The sequence below is a fragment of the Formica exsecta genome, unplaced genomic scaffold, assembly GCF_003651465.1.
Source record: "Formica exsecta isolate Colony F162 unplaced genomic scaffold, ASM365146v1 scaffold140, whole genome shotgun sequence".
NCBI lineage: Eukaryota > Metazoa > Arthropoda > Insecta > Hymenoptera > Formicidae > Formica > Formica exsecta.
In genome coordinates, this window is record NW_021848730.1 from 591,257 (window position 1) to 614,535 (window position 23,279).

Consider the following 23,279-nt stretch of genomic DNA (forward strand, 5'->3'; position numbering starts at 1 on the left):
GAATCAACTTGTACGGCTGAGCCGTAAGTCACGAATAAAAAGCGCAGCGTCGTAAAGTCTGAGAAACGCTTCTCGCGAAATGTCGCATTCGCGAAGATCGCGACGTTAAACTTACCTTTCGCAAGGAAAGATTTATTCGCGCCGCAACAACGCACGATCTACGAGATATGGCGTGAAATTTACGTCAGAACGCTGTAAACTTCATAAAAATTATAGCTGACGTTTCAAGATCGATAGTCTCTTCCATGTTTAAATATTTGATTTGATGTTAAAAGTAATTCAAGATAAGCAAGATAAAGCCATAAAAATAATTGTTTTTGTTTTGTTAATAATCTTATAAAAGCTATCTGTGTTAACGAATGGAGAGGTATGCATAACTTTTTTATAACAATGTGGATATTTCGATATAAAAGTTGTAGCGCTGTTTAAAACGAATACAACAATATATCATTTAATATGATTTAATTGTAATATTTGGAATCACGGTATTTCGTATACCGTTAATTGAACTCCAATTTCATCAAAAATGACACGCTACCATTTCATACTTGAATCCGCTTAAAATCAACTTGCAATATAATGAATCGAAAATTTGATACATATAGGAACTATCGTAAAATTAAGCTTCTCGATTAATTATCATCCATTACGTTCTCGATTACGTCAGATATCGAATATCTATTATTTTCCTCACAATTAAACAATTTAGTTGATATGACCATTAATTGATATAATTTTACTGTATACACGCGCATCCATATATTTACTGACGGAGTACTGTGTTTATCTTACATCCTTATTTTTTCGAAAAAAGTGAAAAAAAAATAAAGAAAGTTTTATACATACACATTACTTCGTCATATCACGCCGCGAATTTCCACAGCCCCACATTGCGTTCCTCCGTCGTTATATTTCCGTAGAGCGACATTCTCACGTCGGTCCACGTACTCGATGCTAGCGTAAACCGCGGCAATCCCGTGCAATCCAGTTTTTCACGGCAGCTAAATAAGGTACGCGAAGTGCGAAAAAAGCGACGGCAGGAAAGTGCTGCGGAAGCAAAGCGGATTTCTCAACGTTTCAAGTAGCAGCCGTAGTGCTACATCGGATTGCGCCCTCCTCGCCCTGATGTATCGATCTCGTCACGCGGATCTAGAAATTGCTTCAAAGAATCCGCGAATTGTTTCAAAGTAAATGACTCAAATTACGTCACGTGCGCTACAAACGATCTTAAGTTTCCCTTTCCTGTCATTAATTCCTTCGGCGTTACGTAATCATGAACTTTCCAGATTGCGAGTATTTATGACGGATAAATTTTAATGCAGTCGAGGAAACATCCGAGATTAATTCAATGAAATTTCTGTTTAGCAGTCGGTTGCATCGATGTTAGTTTAGCGCCAACTTTACGTTAAGTAAATTTTCTTTCTTCGTCTATATCATGGGTATGAGACTATAATCTAGGAAGCGCAGCAACGAAGAAAGAGACTCGCTAATCTGGGCTTACCCGACCCTAACTGTTAGTACAGCAAAAGGCTTTAGTCTGCTTGATAAGCGATAAGCGGCGCGAATATGCTCGCAAGGATGCTCAAAGATGCATTAATAGCGGATGAGAAATGAAATAACACGCGAGTCAAATAACGATAATACACTAGATAGATCGTGAATGGAATGCGGATCTCCCTACGTGTTCATTCCATGGGAAAATACAACTGATGAGAATAGTTGCCCACACACGCGCACACTGATATGCTGTAAGCGATAAAAGAAAGATGCCGGCGATATCATATCCGGTGTTGCAATCCGCAAGCGTATTTCGAAATGCCCCAAGGCTTGCTTCCGCATTTTCAATTCCCGTCGTTGCGGAAAAACGAAGCGCACGTTCGGCGGCACGACGCCTATGATTTACGTGCAATAGCAGCCGGTGCCATTTACACCCTGCTGACAGGTAATCCGGTCCAGGAGGCCGCACTGCGGCACGATTGCAGTCCGAGCGACGGTGCAACTGCAGCTGCACCATTTCGATGTAATACGACGGACAACGACGATCCGCCCGACCCCGAAGTTGTACGCGCTACCCGCATATTTCGCGTCGCTAGAGAGTCCCATAGGATCATAGTAAGAATCTCGCGTACCGGAGGATGTATAACCGCGATGTATAAAAGAGTATTGCTTTTTGTGACCGAGCAGGATTAGTAGAGTAGAAAGCAGCGTATATAAATCCTATAAACAAAAAAAAAGTAATCAATTAAAAATTTCACTCATCGTATAATCTCATTCACACACACACACACACACACGCGCGCGTATACTATTATTGCTATTATTACTATTTTGTTAACAATTTTATTTTATCGAATCTATCACTCCGATGTATTCACTTTACGCTAAACACGTAATAGAATTTGTATAAATGCAGCTGTGGAAAAATGCAATTATATAACAATAAATTAATATTCCGCGAATTCTGTTATTGTGAATGGAACCAAGACCGATAATTACATCAATTTTTCAACGAGAGCTGTGGAATAAATTGATTACGAGATAATTAAATTCGGAGTAGTATCCTTGACGAGAGAGGAAGGAGGTCAACAAGCAAAGATGATGGAAGCATTAGTGTTAGAGGGTACAGTACATCACAGAACACCAACCAAGAAAGGCACATTGACAACCGAGAGGCGCTTGAAATTATTAGAGACTACTAACTTCTCTGCTGATTTGTCTTTAATCCATTAACGTCTATTATCACAAGGTAAGGCAAATGTAGTTATTCTTGATAAATATTTATCAAGTTTGACAATGAGTAAGTTTATTCTAATAAACAATTATAATGATAATTAAAATAGATGTCTATTATATATAAGATACATTAGCCTATACGAGACAATTTTTCCTCTAATTAAAAATAGCAGAATTGTGTTAATTAAAAAAGCACATAACTGTGGAAACAAAAGTATAAATTCGCATTTCGCGTAAGAGCGCTAACCATGTTTACGACGTTTATAAGAAGATGCGGAAATGAATATTCATGAAAATCGCTCGTCGGAGGAGCAGCAATTGCGGCTCGCTACGAACGCTATCTTTCGCATTTAACGCACTTAACGATACGCCTTCCTGCGCGTTTTCTCCATCGCCATAGCTTAGCTCCGCAAGAATTAATTACCTTAATCAGAAGCGTACAAGTTTAAGTTTAAGATGATTACTCAGGAGGCACCGAATGCACAGACACGTACATTTAAATGGTATTCCGCAAGTAGTTAAAATTTCAATTATCAAAGAAGGGAGAAAGAAACACGATGGAAATAGGTAACAAACTTATTCTTCTTATAAAATTTTTACCTTTATAGCATAGATGTAAATGAACATTCTTCGTAAAATCGAAAGATTCAGTTCTCGATACATTCTTATTGCTAGATTCGTGTTGCAAGGAGCCTCAACAAAGAATCAAAGCATGAGAAATGGTTCACGTGACAGTCTGCAATTTTCTTTCGGCGACCTTATTTCCTTCAATAACCATTCGAGTTTCCCTCCGTCCCATCATAAGAAAGACAACGTTGCCGTTGTTCTCCGAAGCAAAATCTCAACGGGTGCCTCGGTTGCAGCTGCCATACAATATGTATCTCTGACTCTGTTCCATGAGAGTACATCAAAGAATAACCAAAGACAGTTCTCGTTTTGGCCAAAAAACGCAAAATACGACACTACGTAGCAATAACGATGATACGAAAAACGAACTTTTGCTCTACATTTTGATAAATATAAAAACAATTTCTCTATTAATATTTCATAAAACAATTTTCTTATAAAAGTAGATCTAAAAATATTTTACATCTTAATAAATAAATCGAATCTTAAAAAAAGGACCGTATAATATTTTTTTAAAAGTTATTTGCACGAGATGTACAAATTTATGCGCGGATATAATATATAGGCTCAAGCAATATAGCAACAAAAAAGAACACAGGAATCATGCAATACAGCTGCACTTAAATTTAATGGTGCTATTACCTGTGTAACAGCCGCATTTTTTCAATAGTGTGCAAGCACTTTGTAGTGTCGTAATAAAAAATAATGTAGCTAGATCGTCGCAAGCATTACAAACATGCTTTTCGACAATCATAAAGCTCAATCAAAGAGCAAAAAATGCGATTTATTCTAATTATTATACTTTAGTTTTATTATCTTTAAAATTTTTGAAAATGATTTGATTTTGCCGCGATAAAGTATGAGATGTTCGGTAAAACACATTTGGCGAATTTGAACATGTCTTATGATTTGTTTCGGCTAAATAATACGAATATCATATATGTACTATTATTTATATGTATATCAAAACACGGAAAAAATAGACTATGGAAGTGGCTGCCTAGATCTAAGCAGCGATTAACATAAATTTCACACGGAACAAATAATATCTTTCAAGTGAGGTATGTTTATCATACCTGCATTCTTTCGGGCTGGGCGATGCGTGAAGTCTATAGTTACAGGAGTTTCCTGGTAGTCGACAAAGTGGTTGGACTCACCTGCACATAACAAGAATCATGAATAAAATATTTGTTAAAAATGTATATCGCTTAATAAATTACAATTTTAATGATATATCAAACATTTTTACAATATCAATTAAGTAATTTTCGTTTCAAAGAGAAGAGAAAACTTTAAGAGATACAGAGATTTTTATCTCTTTTAAAATAAGTTTTTATCAAATAAGAACAGAAAATAGGATAACGGTGTAACTGTAGACTTAATGCCCCGTGCTTGCACCTCTGACCTAGTTCCACGTTCTCTGAGGTTACGTAGCTACCCCATTAAACGATGACGTCACAGAGAAACGACATTATATTCTGGTGCTACGTAATCGTCTCTTTCTTTCTCGATTTTCTCACGGAGACCGAAAAAAAAAGATCGATTAGTCGACTTTTTTATTTGTTACCCATAATTTTGAGAAAGCTGTCATCAATTTTATATATTTTTATCTTTTTAAAAAACTGTAATTTTTTTCGACACATTATATGATAAAGATATTTTCGTAATAAAAGAACTTTCATACTATAATTATGATGCTAAAGGCAATATATCACGCGTGAACAATCTATGATATAATATAAATGTGTGCGTTGTATTCAAAATGTAAAAATCAAATAACATTTATATATGTATAAAGTGTCTAATATCAAATTTTATGCACATGCAGTCACGAAAGAGACGTTAATAATCATTCGTGTAAAAGTCACAAAAAAATTAATAGCATGAGAAAGAGAGAGATTGGTTGATAACCTTGTCGATAACCTTGATCTACATTTCTACATTTATAAAATGTAAATCTCTATACATTAGTTGCCCATTTCACGACGAATTAATTAGTTCCTGAATTCCACACATACATGATATTTTTCTAGAAACTTTTTTACTTACAATTAGCATGAAATATACGGACAAGTAATCTTACTTGAAAAAAGTCAATGGATAAAATTAATTGTGAGTCAGTTTCAGATCGAAATTATAACCAATCTCATATCGTAATCAAAAATTCATCAAATTTCGTATTTATAATTCTAAGTTTAGTTTTAAAAAGAGAAGTGAAAAATTTTTTAAATATAAAAACTTATTAAAACTTAAATTTAAAAAATCAATTAAAATTTAATGTCATAGGTCAGATTATACGAAATAAATTCGAAGAATTCGTTGCATCAACTACTCACTACAAGAAACATTTATGTGAAAAATATGTCGTAATCTCGAAATAAAGAGAATAAAGTTGAGAACTCTTTAAAAGCTGATTATGATAATAAAAGCCGTGCAAGCCACAATGCCATCATAAAGGCGGCTTCGCGGGCGACTTGCTATCATCAAATAGGTCGTTATAAATCGGTATTATATAAGCCGCTACTTTATAAAAAAAAAAACTCGATTCGTTCCAGAATCATTCCAGAAAATACAATCAAAATACAATATCCATGTTTGGAAAGAAAATTCAATTTATTGGATTAATCAAAAAGTTCGCATTTTTTTGTTTTATTAGTTTAAGAGTCGTAGTAAAAAAGAAAAAAATTTTGATCAATCCAATATTTTTTAAAAATAGAAATACGCGGGCGTATTTCTAGTTTTAAACAAATATAAATCTTTGTTTTATTTATCAATATTCCGCATTTTATCCTGTAGTATAAAAATCAAATTAATTGTAAATTTTATGTGCCTGATGTGTCATTTATATTTTTTCTGTTACAAAATTTGAAAAAAAGATGAAAAATTAAACTCGGTCCCACTTGGTTTTACAAATATTTTAACGGATAAGAAACTCATTCGCGTTTGTATGAAGGATGAATGTGCGTGGAATGCGGGTCGCGAAGTTTAAAGACGCCATTTGCCGTACGGAAATATATTTATGTCAGGTACCTCAGAAATAGGAAGACATAAAACGCAATAAAGGGAAGAAGAAGAGAAAGGGCGCAGGGAAAGGCGGGATCGGAGCAAAAGAAAGGTAAAGAAGAGGAAGAAGAAGCCGGCTTGATGCAGCCAGCCGCGAAAAAGCGTTCGTCGTTCTCGGAAGCGAGATCCACTTTAAGAAAAAAGAAAAATAAAGCAAAGTCGCAGTGTGTACCAACGGCCACCATTCTTCCAACCATTTTCCGGCCCTACCTGTACCCGTTCTTCCGGTACTCGCAAGTGGCCAGCTGGCTGCCTGCGTTACTTCATTATCCAAGAGGAGAGAAAAGCGGAATAGCAGAACGCTAATTAAATTTTTCTTATTTGTGCCCATAGTCGTAACATTCTTCGGATCTAGTACGTACTCAAACAATCGCCTGAAGAAAAGCTCTTTATTTGCTTAATTCTTTTGGCTGGTAATATCTTTTTCAGTGATATTAGAAGAAATGAAAATTTCTTTAATACATTTTCTATTCTAATTTCTCCTCCAAAGATATTGTCGAATTCTATATATTGCATTATTATAGTTTATTTTAAGCAAACGAAATTAAACGATCAAAGATCTACTATCTGAAAGTTACAAGAAAAAAAAAAAAAAAACGGAAATTTATCGTAATAAGTAAAACGAAAGGGAAAGCAAAAGTATGCTCAATGGGATCTCAAACTACTAACCGCGAAACTAAGAGAAAAACAACTACATGAGAGTAGCTGAGAGAAAATAGACGACCAAGATTTATCGCGCTACAGCAAACTTTTTTCCCCTTACTAAATCGGGTAAATCGATCGGCAACGCCCGTCCGCTATTGGGGAGCATAATGCGATTTTACGATAGCGGGAATAAAAGGCCTTGAAAATATCGTAAAGCAAGATCATTATAATTCTAAGTTTAGTTTTAAAAAGAGAAGTGAAAAAATTTTTTAAATATAAAAACTCATTAAAACTTAAATTTAAAAAATCAATTAAAATTTAATGTCATAGGTCAGATTATACGAAATAAATTCGAAGAATTCGTTGCATCAACTACTCACTACAAGAAACATTTATGTGAAAAATATGTCGTAATCTCGAAATAAAGAGAATAAAGTTGAGAACTCTTTAAAAGCTGATTATGATAATAAAAGCCGTGCAAGCCACAATGCCATCATAAAGGCGGCTTCGCGGGCGACTTGCTATCATCAAATAGGTCGTTATAAATCGGTATTATATAAGCCGCTACTTTATAAAAAAAAAAACTCGATTCGTTCCAGAATCATTCCAGAAAATACAATCAAAATACAATATCCATGTTTGGAAAGAAAATTCAATTTATTGGATTAATCAAAAAGTTTGCATTTTTTTGTTTTATTAGTTTAAGAGACGTAGTAAAAAAGAAAAAAATTTTGATCAATCCAATATTTTTTAAAAATAGAAATACGCGGGCGTATTTCTAGTTTTAAACAAATATAAATCTTTGTTTTATTTATCAATATTCCGCATTTTATCCTGTAGTATAAAAATCAAATTAATTGTAAATTTTATGTGCCTGATGTGTCATTTATATTTTTTCTGTTACAAAATTTGAAAAAAAGATGAAAAATTAAACTCGGTCCCACTTGGTTTTACAAATATTTTAACGGATAAGAAACTCATTCGCGTTTGTATGAAGGATGAATGTGCGTGGAATGCGGGTCGCGAAGTTTAAAGACGCCATTTGCCGTACGGAAATATATTTATGTCAGGTACCTCAGAAATAGGAAGACATAAAACGCAATAAAGGGAAGAAGAAGAGAAAGGGCGCAGGGAAAGGCGGGATCGGAGCAAAAGAAAGGTAAAGAAGAGGAAGAAGAAGCCGGCTTGATGCAGCCAGCCGCGAAAAAGCGTTCGTCGTTCTCGGAAGCGAGATCCACTTTAAGAAAAAAGAAAAATAAAGCAAAGTCGCAGTGTGTACCAACGGCCACCATTCTTCCAACCATTTTCCGGCCCTACCTGTACCCGTTCTTCCGGTACTCGCAAGTGGCCAGCTGGCTGCCTGCGTTACTTCATTATCCAAGAGGAGAGAAAAGCGGAATAGCAGAACGCTAATTAAATTTTTCTTATTTGTGCCCATAGTCGTAACATTCTTCGGATCTAGTACGTACTCAAACAATCGCCTGAAGAAAAGCTCTTTATTTGCTTAATTCTTTTGGCTGGTAATATCTTTTTCAGTGATATTAGAAGAAATGAAAATTTCTTTAATACATTTTCTATTCTAATTTCTCCTCCAAAGATATTGTCGAATTCTATATATTGCATTATTATAGTTTATTTTAAGCAAACGAAATTAAACGATCAAAGATCTACTATCTGAAAGTTACAAGAAAAAAAAAAAAAAAACGGAAATTTATCGTAATAAGTAAAACGAAAGGGAAAGCAAAAGTATGCTCAATGGGATCTCAAACTACTAACCGCGAAACTAAGAGAAAAACAACTACATGAGAGTAGCTGAGAGAAAATAGACGACCAAGATTTATCGCGCTACAGCAAACTTTTTTCCCCTTACTGAATCGGGTAAATCGATCGGCAACGCCCGTCCGCTATTGGGGAGCATAATGCGATTTTACGATAGCGGGAATAAAAGGCCTTGAAAATATCGTAAAGCAAGATCGTCCAGAAATCTTTCTTGTCATGGCGCTCATCGTTACGAAATCAACGTTCTCACACAATTTCTGGATCAGTTCGAAAGAAAATTTCGCGATATCAGTATGCATCAATACGGTGCAAAGATAAGAAAAAATGTAATATTGAAGAGTTCTAAATTTTTGGCTTAATTTCGATTCACAAAATATGTTCCGAAACTCTTTGCATCAGGTTGCATCATTTGTTTATTGACACAAATTTAAAATTTTCCATGGATTGTCGGTGTACTCGTCCGTAACACAATAATCGATAGATGGCATCTCGTTCGGATCAAGAAGGAAGAAACGGAAGATAATCGAAGAGACAGAGAGGCTACGAAGCCAGCATCTTACTATTTGAGTTTATTTCTGGATGTCCCGAGAACGACGTCACGAGCCGACCAGAATAGCGTGCATCTACGTCATGCCTGGGTAACCCCCGTGGCGAATTTCGGAGACAGACGACAAGGTAGGCGACGCGACGCGGCGAGACAGGCTACGCGAAGACATCAGCTGTTCGATCTGTCTCTCGTAGACTTGTGATGAGCACGTGAACTCCGAGTACCGTCTGATCCAGCACGTATCAAATTTCTCGCAAAATTCTATCTGAAATCGCGTGATTATCGCTGTTTGTTTATTTTTAATTAATAATGTTGCACAAAAATAAGCAACTCGCTAAGTAATTCCAATAGCTCGACTCTAGAACGCAAAAAATTATATTGCCGAGAATTATATCACCCACAGTTGTGTATATAATCTATGTCTTTTTAATTTCTGTATTAATTGATTTTTGTATAACATCGCTCAATTATGGAAATTCGACAACACCAAGCTAGTAAATAAGATGTAATAAGTATACTTCGTTGCTTTTAATTAACATTCTGTCATACTTCGGCAATTCATATTCAACCGCAAATCGACTTGACGCCGTATGAAAATTATTTCTCGACAGCAAGAGCTCATTCGTATTCCGTTAAGCAGACGTACCGACAATTTGTCGTCTCGTTACGTTACGAAGACGAGAGAAACGGAAGAGAAGGAACCCAAGATGAGAGCAAGAAACGGGAAGGTAATGAAGATGAGTAAGGTAACAGAGAGAGAGAGAGAGAGAGAGAGGGTAACACGTCTAAGATACTTTTCTAAGTACGCGAGAGCACAGCGTTATTCAATTAACGAAGGTTACGCCGCTCGTCGCTTCCACCTTCATTACCTAAACTTCGTCTACTCCTGGTTTTCCTGATTTCCATTTCGGAATTAATAACTCTTTTGAAATATTCGCAAGAGGCTGACGTAAAATTAAAGAGATTACGATAAATCGAGCTTCAAGGAAAAAAGAACGTGACGTCTTAACGTCAAATAACAATCGATTAAAAAATTTTCTGACGTGACATAATCATTTCATGATTTTTCACATCAAAAAAATATCTGCAAATTGCCGAATTTATTTAGTAAATCATCCTTATTTACAAAATTTTCCCTATAAAAACTTGAACAAGAGACTCAAAATATAAATCTATAGAATTCCACTTAATTCTAAAACTGTTGAATCTATTGTGCAGAATTTTCTCGACCTTCGACGAAAACGTATATTAAACTGACCAATCTGAAACATTGCCAAATATTATTTTACGTAACACTGACTTAGATTCATTCGAGCTGCGTGTAAAATAATAGAAAATGACACTTCTATCTGTCTCTTTCTCTCTCGAATGTGGCATTGATCGCACAGTAGTAACAGTAGATTTCAGACGACATGATTAAACATATAATTTTTTTGCCAGTAAAATCTCATATCCCTTAATATACATTAATGAAAGATACCAAACGAGACAAATTTTCGACGTACGTGCCATATCGAAGGCGAGAAACAATTAACGCGCATTCTCACGTACATCCAGCTTTCAATTAATCCGCTAATACAACATTCGAAATTGCATATCGAATTCCAGGAAGCTTAACGTGACCTTGCATCTAAATCATGCAAATTACATGCAAGCATAGAAATTGAGACAGAAGTTGCATAACGATCTCCGCCGCATGCTCGTATTGCAACCGAATTCTGCATATTGTATGATAGGACTGCTCGTAAATCTTTGTTGCGAAACGGTCAACGAGTTCCACACGTGGCATACGACTATTTCATTATCATCGCAGAAGAGGCGTTTCACGTTCGCCGTACCAAGCACGCACGATTCATTCAGCCGCTCGTAATCAATTATCAATGTGACTTTGGCGGTTAGGTTGAATAGCACTACATAAAAATGAATTAATTCAAAGTGGAAATTTTTAATAAATTAAGTTTATTTAAAATTTCTAATCGGCGCAATTATATATATACTTATCTTCTTTTTTATTTTATTATTTTATTTATTTCTTGCACAATCGTCCATAGAGTGAGATTAATTAAATTTTTTACGTTTATATATTAGAATTATAGTTAAAGAAAAAGAAAGAGCAAATAAATACTTGATTTTGGAATAAAATTCAAACAATAAAATATATAATACAATCTAAAGTAATTTACCCTTCAATTTCCTCGATGTCTGATGGTCCAGACCCATTATTTTCCGTTGCATTATATACATAACGACCCATATGACAGATATCATCGGCGCCCACATGTCGCAAATATCGCACACTGTATGAATTAAATACGTGCTTTCTTCGAATTAAAAAATTAATTCATAATTCAACGCCGAAAATTTTTACATTGTACATTGTACGAGATTAAATATAAAACGCTGTTTAAACTTTTCCAAGCACGACCAAACAATTCATCGCTCAATCGAAATAATTTCAAAAAGTGTTTACAATTGTATATATATGCGAGAAGTTACGAAAAACTCGAACCAGACAGAGAAGTCGTCGAGATCATCGACCGTAACAGATGGCAGCCAATTTGACAAATCACTCTGTAAAGGATGTCCGCACACACAAGATGTAATAATATTTTTAATTCGGAAAGCTATATTCGCACGCATATACAAACGCTAATTGAATTAAATTGTTATTTGTTGATAAAAAGAAAAAGTGAGAGCCATTAAAAAATTAAATACATATATATGTATTTTCCCGAAATATTAGCGATAACAATAGTTCATCTCGGCAATCCGCCAAGCCGGTTCGTATTTATTTGCCTTGCTTATAACACGTGATGTTCGATGACACGTGACACTCGAAGATTATGCGAACGCGGATCTCACCGATTGTCAAGTTGCGACCGCTGACGAAAATGAGTCGCTGTCTTTTCGTACTCGCCGAGGCGAATCTTTGTAGATAGATCAAAGAATTTTCGCGGTTAATGACGAGGGATGTGCGCGAATAACAAAAAAATTGCACCGATAGTCGTCGCGCTAACGACAAGCGTAGGCACGCTTCGAGATTCGACTGCTGCATCTTATCCTAAATTTAGTCTTGTCGGTTGCGTCCTACATTAGACGGATCCATATGTATGTGTGCGCAGACGATATATATACGTATTTACGTGTATGTAACTTTAATGACGCACGTCTGCCAATATGTGTGATGTATAACGGAAATTCGACGTCTGCATGAAAATTATTTAAATTTGTTAACACACGTGTATGTACACAAATATATGAACATTACCGTACTCTCATAATTATGTATTATATTAATCTTGATAATATTGTTTTAATTATTTTAACATGTGTACAAATACTGATTTCATTACAAAAGTTTAAGTACATATTCCTTTATCAATAACATTTTTAAAGTATCGAATATGTACTGTTATTTAAATACCTCAATAATCCAATCATTTGTTAAAACATCACTTCATTTAATGATACTGTAATTATAGGAAGAGTAATTATTAAAAAAATATATTATAAAAATAAAATCAAAATAAGATTTATATATCAATAACATTAGATGATAAGAAATGTTTCCTTTGTCTTCTTATTATATCTTCCTAACGATAAATATTATATAAATATTACAAAGTAAAATAAATGACAGTCTTGCATAAGATTTAGCATAACAATATCATGTGTATAGATACATGAGTCTAGTTAGTGAGTGTAAAAAATGAGTGACGCGATCAATACACGGGCGTATGTACATACACCACGTGGCAGGAACGTTCAGTGGACCGCAATCTCGAGACGCAAACTATCGATACTAATTGGCAGCCACGACTAACATTCGATGCCAAATATATCGAAACCAGTATAACCCGGTAGCGATATCGGCCAATAATAATTGGAGCGACTAACCGAACCAACAGCGCGATGGAAAGGTCTCTGTTATAACGAGCATAATAGAATCTACTATATGAACAATGTTCTATTTAAACCAATTATAATAATGCATATGATGTGTCACATGACTAATAATAATTTATGAATCCAAACAAAATATACATATAATTTGCAGCGTATTCAGAATGTCATGCGCTTTTGATTTCGAGCACGTATTGTATAATATAGACAAATAATGGGGTTATCGATATCGAAGCACAATCGAAAATTATCCTCCCGTTGCGCGCAATACTATATGTTAATCGCTCGCCATCCAATGCGAATCAGGACAAATTTGTGCGCATGCGTACGGGCGTACATTATTCCTCCGTACACAATTAAGTTCACCATCGAAGCACGTTACAAGTAATGCATGCGACACGAATAATTCTATTGATTTTGCTATGCTTCATCTTGATATTAATCGATACAAATCCCTTTCGCAAATGCACCATCCATTAGCGATCGAATTCTCGCACATCGCTTCGCACATTTACCGTTCAGTTACCTAAAGGAAACGTTCAGAATCGATCTTGATATGCCTTGAGTACGTTACAGACCAGTTCAAAAGGAGAGACAAATATTCCTCGCATGGGCTTTATGTCATAATAAAGTTACCATTACCTTCCACGTGCATTTTCTTTACATATATATATATTTAAAAAAAAAATAAAAATAAATATAAAATATAAAAAATATCGTAACTAGATGAGAAAATTACAGATTTGTATCTTGAACGTACTTGAATTTGTACGCATTTTATTGTTGTTAATCTGCTTCTGAAACGCATTAGAATATACAAAAACGTCGATTTTCTTACTTTCAAAGCCGAAAGAAAGTCTGCATTTTCGATCAACGACTTTGACTTTTTTCTTTAGTCATTTTGTGGTTCAAAGAGAGTCTTGCCAAGAGCTCTATACGCTAATGCCGAAACATGAAAAAGTCTTTCGACCAACATTCCAGCAATGCTTTTCAACTTCGTATTCAGTTTGTCGACCTTTTCACATACGTCGACTTTGTGAGCACTTTTCTTCCGACGCGACCCCTTACTTTACCAAATTTTACATAATGGTACAATTTGTCATCATAGTATATAAGTTGCACAGATACATAAATCATTACCATACAATCCATCTTTCTTCAACGTAAAATGCCAATCTGATCCATAAATCAAAACTATAGTTTTGTGATATATGCTCACTAAATACTTCCCTTTTAATGGCATAAAACAGCCAACTTTGAACTGGAAATTGTAATTGCATATTTAAAGTGCACAATGTGATTAATAATCGAATATAGATATATAATAAACCATGGAGTACTATTATAAATCAAAATATTCAATTTCGCGTCATGATTTTATTCCGTAAGAGGTGTCGTATATTATTCTGTATTATCGGGTTAATTGTTATCTAATTTGCATATTAATCGAAGGTTGGAATTAAATCAGCCACGTCTAATCGCGCTAAATCCAGTTGAGATTAATATCGCCAGTAAGCAAACGCGCGCGGAAAGCGAAGTGGAAAGGGACAGGAAGTTATGAAAAGCGGAACAACGCGCATACTTGCTGGCTTAAACGAACATTAACGAGGTCGGTTAACCCCGATGCACGATGGCCTGACGGTAGAAACCAATGCGATGAAATATTTGCAAACTTCGCACGCAGCGCAGCCGGAAGCTGGCGAATTGTTTTGGCGAAACTTGCACGGCCGTACAGGTGCATTTGCGAATAGGTGTATTCCTAAAGCTGCCAGAAAGGCAGGAGAGATTCAATTTAACGCGCCTTCCGTTCCTTATCCTTTCTCCCTCGAGACATCGACTTTGTATTTATTTTAATCCCGCAGATTATGAGAAACCGATGCATTACAAGCAGATAGTTCCAAAAACTTCTTAATTAGATTTCAATTGAAAATGATTAAAATTTATTTAAATACCGAATCGCGCGACCGATAATTATAGCTTTGATAAAATTATACTATTTGTAGCATTATGATCAAAGCCATCGATCATCAACCAGTTTACCGTAAAGTATTTTGACTCTTTGAGTGCACACCTCTCTCTAAACTTTCGTAAAATGCACACAGGATCAAAGTGAGCCTAAGCAATTTTTAAATGCGGATATAACAGCAAGATGACGCATTTTTTTCATTGAAAAATACACATTCTTAAAGAGAAAAGTTCAAATTTTGTAATATTAAATACTTGCTGTCAAAAAAAAAAAAAAAAAAATTAAAAAGTGTATCTAAAAAAATTCGTTAAGTTAAAGCACGTGAAAAAGTGTATTATTTTGTAAATAAATCCAAAAAATTTTTACTTTTCAATATTAAGCCGTGAATATTTAGGTTTTATGATTAAGAATGTATAATTTAAGAAAAAATTAAAAACACGAAAAAAACAAATAAATTAAATTTTTTTAAAATAATTCAGTTTAACTCTAATCTTTTTATTCAAATGATTGCCACAAAAGAACAGGCGAGAGTTAAGAACAGCTATAGAACTAAACGTTTAGAGGAAGGATCAGTCTATACTAGGGTCATGCAACGAACCCGGGCGAAACTTCTAGTTTTGAATTATTATCAACAGAAAAAAATTTTCGGATCACAATAACTCCCTGTGCAGTCGACGGGTTAAAGAGGTCTGCAGGGTTAAAAAATGTTTTTTGATTAAAAAAAAAAAAAAAAAAAAAAAAAAAAAATTAAGAAGTGTATCTAAAAAAATTCGTTAAGTTAAAGCACGTGAAAAAGTGTATTATTTTGTAAATAAATCCAAAAAATTTTTACTTTTCAATATTAAGCCGTGAATATTTAGGTTTTATGATTAAGAATGTATAATTTAAGAAAAAATTAAAAACACGAAAAAAACAAATAAATTAAATTTTTTTAAAATAATTCAGTTTAACTCTAATCTTTTTATTCAAATGATTGCCACAAAAGAACAGGCGAGAGTTAAGAACAGCTATAGAACTAAACGTTTAGAGGAAGGATCAGTCTATACTAGGGTCATGCAACGAACCCGGGCGAAACTTCTAGTTTTGAATTATTATCAACAGAAAAAAATTTTCGGATCACAATAACTCCCTGTGCAGTCGACGGGTTAAAGAGGTCTGCATTTAAAATTAACCCACATATAAACATGTTGTATTATTAATATACAGAAATTGCAAAAAGATCGCAAATCTTCATTCCGCGATATCTATATATACAGAATTTCATGCGATCTCTCTATTTTTCTATGACAGAAGTTTACATCTCGAAAATAAATGAGGCAGACACTAAGAAGGATATAACAAGGCACGTGTTTAATTTATCGCTTACTAGGAATCTCGCTGAAATGTCTATTTTCTTCGACTGGTTAAGAATAAAGCCAACAATGCCACTCTCGATCGACGATGTCGCCGGAAACAATGGTGACGGGTGTTGTCGCGCTGAATATAACGAGTGCCAACCTATAGATGGTATAGCAGCTGTTGTTTGCGACAACAGGACTTTGCAGTAATGCTTTATGATGAAGCTCGCCGAATTATACTACCATCGTACGATAAAAATACGGAAGCCAGAATTGTTAGAAGCATTACACAAGAAAGTTTTACAGGGAGACTCGCATAAGGTTATATTAATATATCATATTTAATTAATAAAATTTTCCAATGGTCGGTCGTATTTCATTATTCGGTAGCGCGGAGGATAAATTTTAAAATAAATTAATTTTATCTCGGCAACATATTTTAATAACATTTTCTTCTAATTATCGTTTTTTCTGTGAAGTAATGTTTCTAAAATATGATTTTTTTAAATTATTAATTTTTGTTATTATATATACATGATTGCTTTCTCCAAATATATTTCAAAATGTTAAATGTTGAAGACAAAATTCGATTAATAAAAAAACAAAATAATCGCGAGAGTAATGTGTAAAAAATGTCTATTAGGTAGATAAAATATTCTCTCCAAAAATTTGAGAACGTTATGAATTATGATAAAAACATGCTGACTCTTTTAATATACATATAATAATTTTGAATAAATAATATCGCATATTTTTTTCTATCATACAATTATAGATATTTATTATATTTCGCGATAACGTTATCGTAGCAAATGGCAACTGCAACGAATGCGTTCAATTGCATATCGTGCAGTTTGAAGACTTTGCGCAAAAATATTCAAACCGAAAGTAAGAAACTTTTTCCCAGACACGAGATCGCGCTATAAAATACGACGGCCAATAGCTAGAGACAAACCAGGCTGTCGAAGTACCCACATCATCTACCTGCATATAATGTACATAAGTAAATATCGAAGCTTCTGTGTGAAACGCGCGCGCGCGGCAAACACACATCTCTGCTCTGGGAAGAGCATATAAGCTCTTGCCCCACTTCCCATTCATTGCTCTCATTATCAAGCATGTCATCTCCTCTTTCGTCCTTCATTGCCGCATCTCCTATCATACTCGAGCGTGTATTTGCCATGCATGTATAAGGTAAAGTATTACATTGTGTGAGAACAAAGAGCTTGTACATAAAACGCCCACGGGTCTCTGCTTACGGGAGCTGAGATATTTCAGACATCGATCGAATTCGAATTTCATTCGCTCGAAATCATCTCAGGATTCGCAAGAGTTTATTGAAAGCGTTTTTTTTATATTTTAAAGTAAGAAAAAGTATGTACTTTTTACTAATACATGTGAAATTTAAATTTTTATTAAACTAATTTTGAATCTACCAATTCTATCATAAAGCGAATGACAATAACATGATTGATATGATTTTAATATGATAGTTAATTAAATATATAACTGCTATCATGATAAAGCAAACCAAGTTTTACAATTCAATACCTTTGTAAAGATTTCCAACATATATTTCGTGATAAAGTATGAAATAACATACGATATCCAATTAAGATAAAGGGGTGAGAGATCACGTGCAATTGTATACTGTACGTGAATATTTGAGCTGTATATATGTGTGCGAGCGAACATATAAGACCGTAGGTTGTCAAGCTAAGCGAACTACCAAGCCATAAACCATCCACGACTCCCTGTATTTCTATCTCTCCATGTCTTCGTGAGTTCGTCGACAAAAGTGCATACGCTGCAGAAATTTAAAACTATCGTTGCTACGACCTTGCTGCATGTTTCGTCTTACAAATTAGAAGAGCACCGCGACATTTGATCAAGTAATCGAAGATACAAAAAAGTACATTTTTACAAAATAATCTATGACCGCGATATAATTAGCAGAAACATAAAAACAATATGAAATTAATAAGAGATATTTCTGCGTATAAATATGACGCATATTTTCAAATAACATATAATTATAAACATAAAATGTTTTTACATTTTAAATGTTTTGTTAATTTTTTCCACGTTAATAACGAGAATCTTTTATATAGAAAAAAAAAAAAATATCTCCGACTCGTCTAAGTTATATGATCGTTTTAGAAATGAATGTGTCTATTTTAGCGTTAACGCTATTTACGCCCGAATGCCCTTCTGGATACATCCACCGTGGCCTACATACGCAGAAGTTCATAGCTGAAAAGAATCAATACGTTACCTTTACCTCTACCTCGTTTCCGCGCAGCACGTGCATACAATCGTTATTCTCTACACAACGTATTTTCTAATGTGATCGCTAGTACGAGAAATGCGTTTTTATAGGAATTTTTAAACTTCAATGATATAATTTACACGTTTGTAAAAGACGCTGCGAAGTAGGAGTATAGCTGGGATATTTGAACCCCGAGATATCGATTTTTCGCGCGAGACTATTTGACGCGCTGCTGCACCACGCTCACAAACACGTGGCATTCTGGTATTATATATGACCTCAGATCCGCACAATTCCGCATAACATCATAAACTATATATGCTACCCATGATATTCCAAAGTTTTAATTATTTATACTTTTTTTATATTTTGGCAATTACAATGACAACGACTAATTTAACAAATATATTAAAATATCATTAAAAGTATAAATTTTATACTCTAATTTTAAAATATTAAAAAAGCAATTTTTTATTTTTAGTATAATCGCCTTCAAGAGAATTCTAAAGTTTCACTTCCGACTTCTCGAGCAATCTACTTAAAGAAACCCATTCTCATTGTAGTACGATCGATTCGTCAACGATAGCGTAATTAAAGATTGATTCAATGTTAAATATATTCCGACAACTTTCGAGATTTCGCGATCGTCCGTTCTCGCGATTTAAGGGAGAAGTTAAATTTAAATCAAACGACAAGTTTAAATTACACTTGAACTTTATGCGCCGTCACGCGACGCAACGTGATTTTAAACAAACGCCCATACATATGATCACTACAAAATTCTAATTAAACGCCTAAAGTGAATTACATTTGGAGAAATTAAATATAAAATTCTATAAAAATAAAATAATCCGTTTTCAATGCTGAAAATGATTAAAACACAATAATATATATATATATATACTTCAACGATACTCTTTCATAAGTTTATCAAAAATTAAAAAAAAAAAATCTAAGGAATATTGCCATGTTTTTAATCAGCAAAAATTGTTCATACTTAATTTCAAAACAAAATAAACGAGAGAGAGAGAAATAAATACATTTTAAATATATTTATCATTTCAGTGCATTAGCAATATTTTTAAAAAATATTAAAATTATCTAACGCGCAAAAATATAATCGTATACTCAAATTTCACATTTAAATCGTACATCTAGTGCAAGATTTATACGACATATATATATGTATGTAAAATGATGCAATGAATATTATCTTACATTGTTTGTATAATAAAGCAAATTCTAAATTCTAAATTTCGAGATGACTCGACGACGAAATTTGAAATATCTCGTTATTATAGAGCAAGGTTATCTCCAGAGAACGTTCACTTGAAATACTCCGTCACTTAAAAGCAGAGGCGACCAAGAGTGCGGTGCAATTTCGAGAGCAAAATCGTCGGTACGCTGGTGGTGACCGAGCCCATGGCCGTGAGTTACTCGTCGCATAATCGTGGTAAAAGAGCCTTGCCTAGAGCCGAAATTATTGCGTTTTCTTGGCCCCTGTTCAAACACTGGCTTACGCCGCGACGACGGCGCGATTATTGCAACACACCACCAGACTGGCCTACATCGAAGAAAATTGCGTATGAGAAGACGAGTGCTCGCTTCCGATATCATCCTCATGGTCCACGTGCGAGAATCGAACAGTGCGAGAGAGAACAACACGGTTAATTTTTCCCCCGTGAAACTTATGTAATTTCGAAATAAAAAAAAATGTCTAATATTATAATAAATCATATTTAATTTAAAATGCCGTTGCGTCTATGACAGAGACTATTATTTTTTCACGAAATTTCTGAATTAAAAAAACAGCAAATATCCACATATATATCAAGTAACAAAATAAATTTATAATCTAGATATTTTTGATATAACATTATAATATATAAAACGAAAATAATTTATATTAAACCTGAAATATTGTGTGTTTATATTGTTAAATATTACATGTAAATTATACGTAACTATATATTTAATGCGAGCACAAGATACATTTTTTTATAATAACATTTCTACAAAAGCGACATTAAAACATTTAGATTACGTTCAATTTCATTTCAATCATGCACGACACACTAGTCGATTCCGGTTGCAACGTGATACGTAGTTCATGATTCGATGTCGCACAATTTCCGCGGACACGCAATTTCACCATAGTAATGCGTATCGAAGCGACAAATATGCGACGCATAATATATTCACTATAACACACTTTATTTTACGATATATGTATGTATGTGCGAATTCTGTATCGTTTAAATTTATCGTGTAAAAGATAACGAGAAAATTAAGAGAACGCGCGCGCAGAGCCGAGCTATCCTCTTTAACCCTTCGTTCCGCTCCGAAAAAGGGTCGCGAGTTCATTACACGTGGCCAATGCTCCGACGAGTTTTGCGCGATCATCAAGACATCGAGAAGCTCGAATGTCACTTTCGATCGTCCGAATTATCACGGTGCGCGATCTCAAGGTCGCGAGAGTAACGCGCAGTAGCTAAAAAACGATCGGTAGACTTGAAACACCTGATCACCGTATTAACGCGACAATCGCGCGAGCAATCATTCCGAGCTCATAAATTCCCAAAGGCGACGTGATTCGAAGCAACTGCATTCCGATTAAGGAAGAAGTGTTGGGGAATATTCACGCGATCTGTCAGACCGAATGACAGTTGACCGAGTGACCCATACAAGCCGCAGCCACCCCTCTCCGCACGACTTACATTCCCACGATCTTGCTCTCGAATGACAGACAGACGTATGATTCGTCTGTCGGCCCAATTGACATTCGTAAGACATGTACGAGCTTACCACCTTGTTTACGCACTGGCATCCTTCTGATAGAGAGCCTCGCAGGGGATGAACGACGACGAAAAAACGAGACACTTCCAGGTGCGGAGCTAGCGGTACTCTGGAACGGTCCAATACGGTGACTGATGGTGAGAAAGAGAGAGAGAGAGAGAGAGAGAGACAGAAAAAACACAGTAACGAAAACAGCGGCACGAAGACGACGACGAGGCACGACTATTCGCCGCGGTCTGTCACTCGGGCGCCTGAACTTCCGCGGAAGAATCGCGCAACGATACGTCGCGCACACTGTTGTTGTCACGATAAACGACGGCCCGTTCCATACACGATGTCCGCGGACACGCGCACCGCTCGAAATGTCACTCGCGAGAATCCGACGCGGTGGGACCGTGCGAAACGTGTGGAAAAACCGCGTAACGACGATATAAACACACACAGGCGGCCGCCGCCACCACTCGGCCACGGGCAATATGGCGTCCCGCTTGGTCTAGCAGCCGGAAAACCGGCTGGCTGGCAGGAGTGGAATGCCCGACTCGGATTGGTCCGTCGATCGCCACGTGACGTCACCGTTCGTAAGCTCGCGCGCCCGTCCGTCACGCGCTACTCCACCGCGCAAACAACCCCCTCGTGCACTGTCGATATTTGATTGTTCCCCGTCCCCGGTACTATCTGATAATCACAGAGACCGACTTTTACCGTCTCGAGTCGGCGCTTTCGCGCACCCCGTCTGCGATTCGAACAAGCGTTGCGAGGGATGTGACATTATTATTTATGCTCATCGATTTAATTTCACCTAGAATGTTTGAATAACGCACGCTAAAAATCACTAACGATTTGTTAATTTACGAGTCAGCGAAAAATATAATTTGAAGTTGGCAATTGATACAACGCGACAAATTATTAGCATTAAAGACGCGTGTGATATGGAAATATAAAAACGAGCAATATCTATACGTAAGAGTTTTAATGAGATATGAATTTTATATATTATTTTTTTATGACCAATACAACAGACTGCTTTGTAAGTTACGTAATATAGAAGCGAGGTCTATAAATGTCTGAATGCAGTAAATTTCGATATATATCTAAAAACGCGAGAGACATAACGCAAGCGCATTTGAAGTATCAAAATTGTTTTCAATATATAGATATTGTTCGATATCATTACGTAAACCTTACCTTTTCTATACGAGATGCTCGAGTAACACGTAATCTGAACTTAAATAAATATAAATGTCGCTATGCAACGTTTGTTCGATATTAGATACGTTCTTTCTTTCGCGGCCACGCACAACGCTACACTTTATATTTGATAATTAATTTCAAATGTTCACTAAGCGTGGCGCTACTAATCATGTATCTAACTGCTGTCATCTTGTGACAAAATGCAATAACACGTTAAATTACTCGTTTAATAATGTCTATTATTATCATTTGATAAAAATAATCAGATATGATGATGAGATATAAATATAAATTACACAATAAATCTGTTTAATATATAAAATTCTCCAATATTAGAAATAATATTAAAATATTAAAACGGTTAGATAGAAGTTGTAAAGTAATAAAAAATATATATATATTAATTTAGTGAATAATAGAAAT

General features: G+C 35.1%; 1 protein-coding gene across 12 annotated transcripts in view; it reads right to left on the reverse strand.

The window, feature by feature from the left end:
- Positions 1–23,088, reverse strand: part of LOC115246207 (disks large 1 tumor suppressor protein) — a 496,657-nt gene extending 473,569 nt beyond the window's left edge. For 4 of the 12 annotated variants that reach the window (XM_029824886.1, XM_029824883.1, XM_029824887.1 and 1 more), the window contains exons 1-2: positions 21,675–22,151; positions 4,437–4,517 (exon numbers count right to left, since the gene is read on the reverse strand). In XM_029824886.1, the coding sequence (XP_029680746.1) occupies positions 4,437–4,517; positions 21,675–21,696 (103 nt within the window). In that variant the 5' untranslated portion in view covers positions 21,697–22,151. Of the gene's footprint in view, positions 1–4,436; positions 4,518–21,674; positions 22,152–22,850 lie in introns of those variants that run through there. The other 8 variants (XM_029824889.1, XM_029824893.1, XM_029824892.1 and 5 more) reach the window with 5 other exon arrangements.
- Between the last annotated feature and the right edge of the window lie 191 nt (positions 23,089–23,279).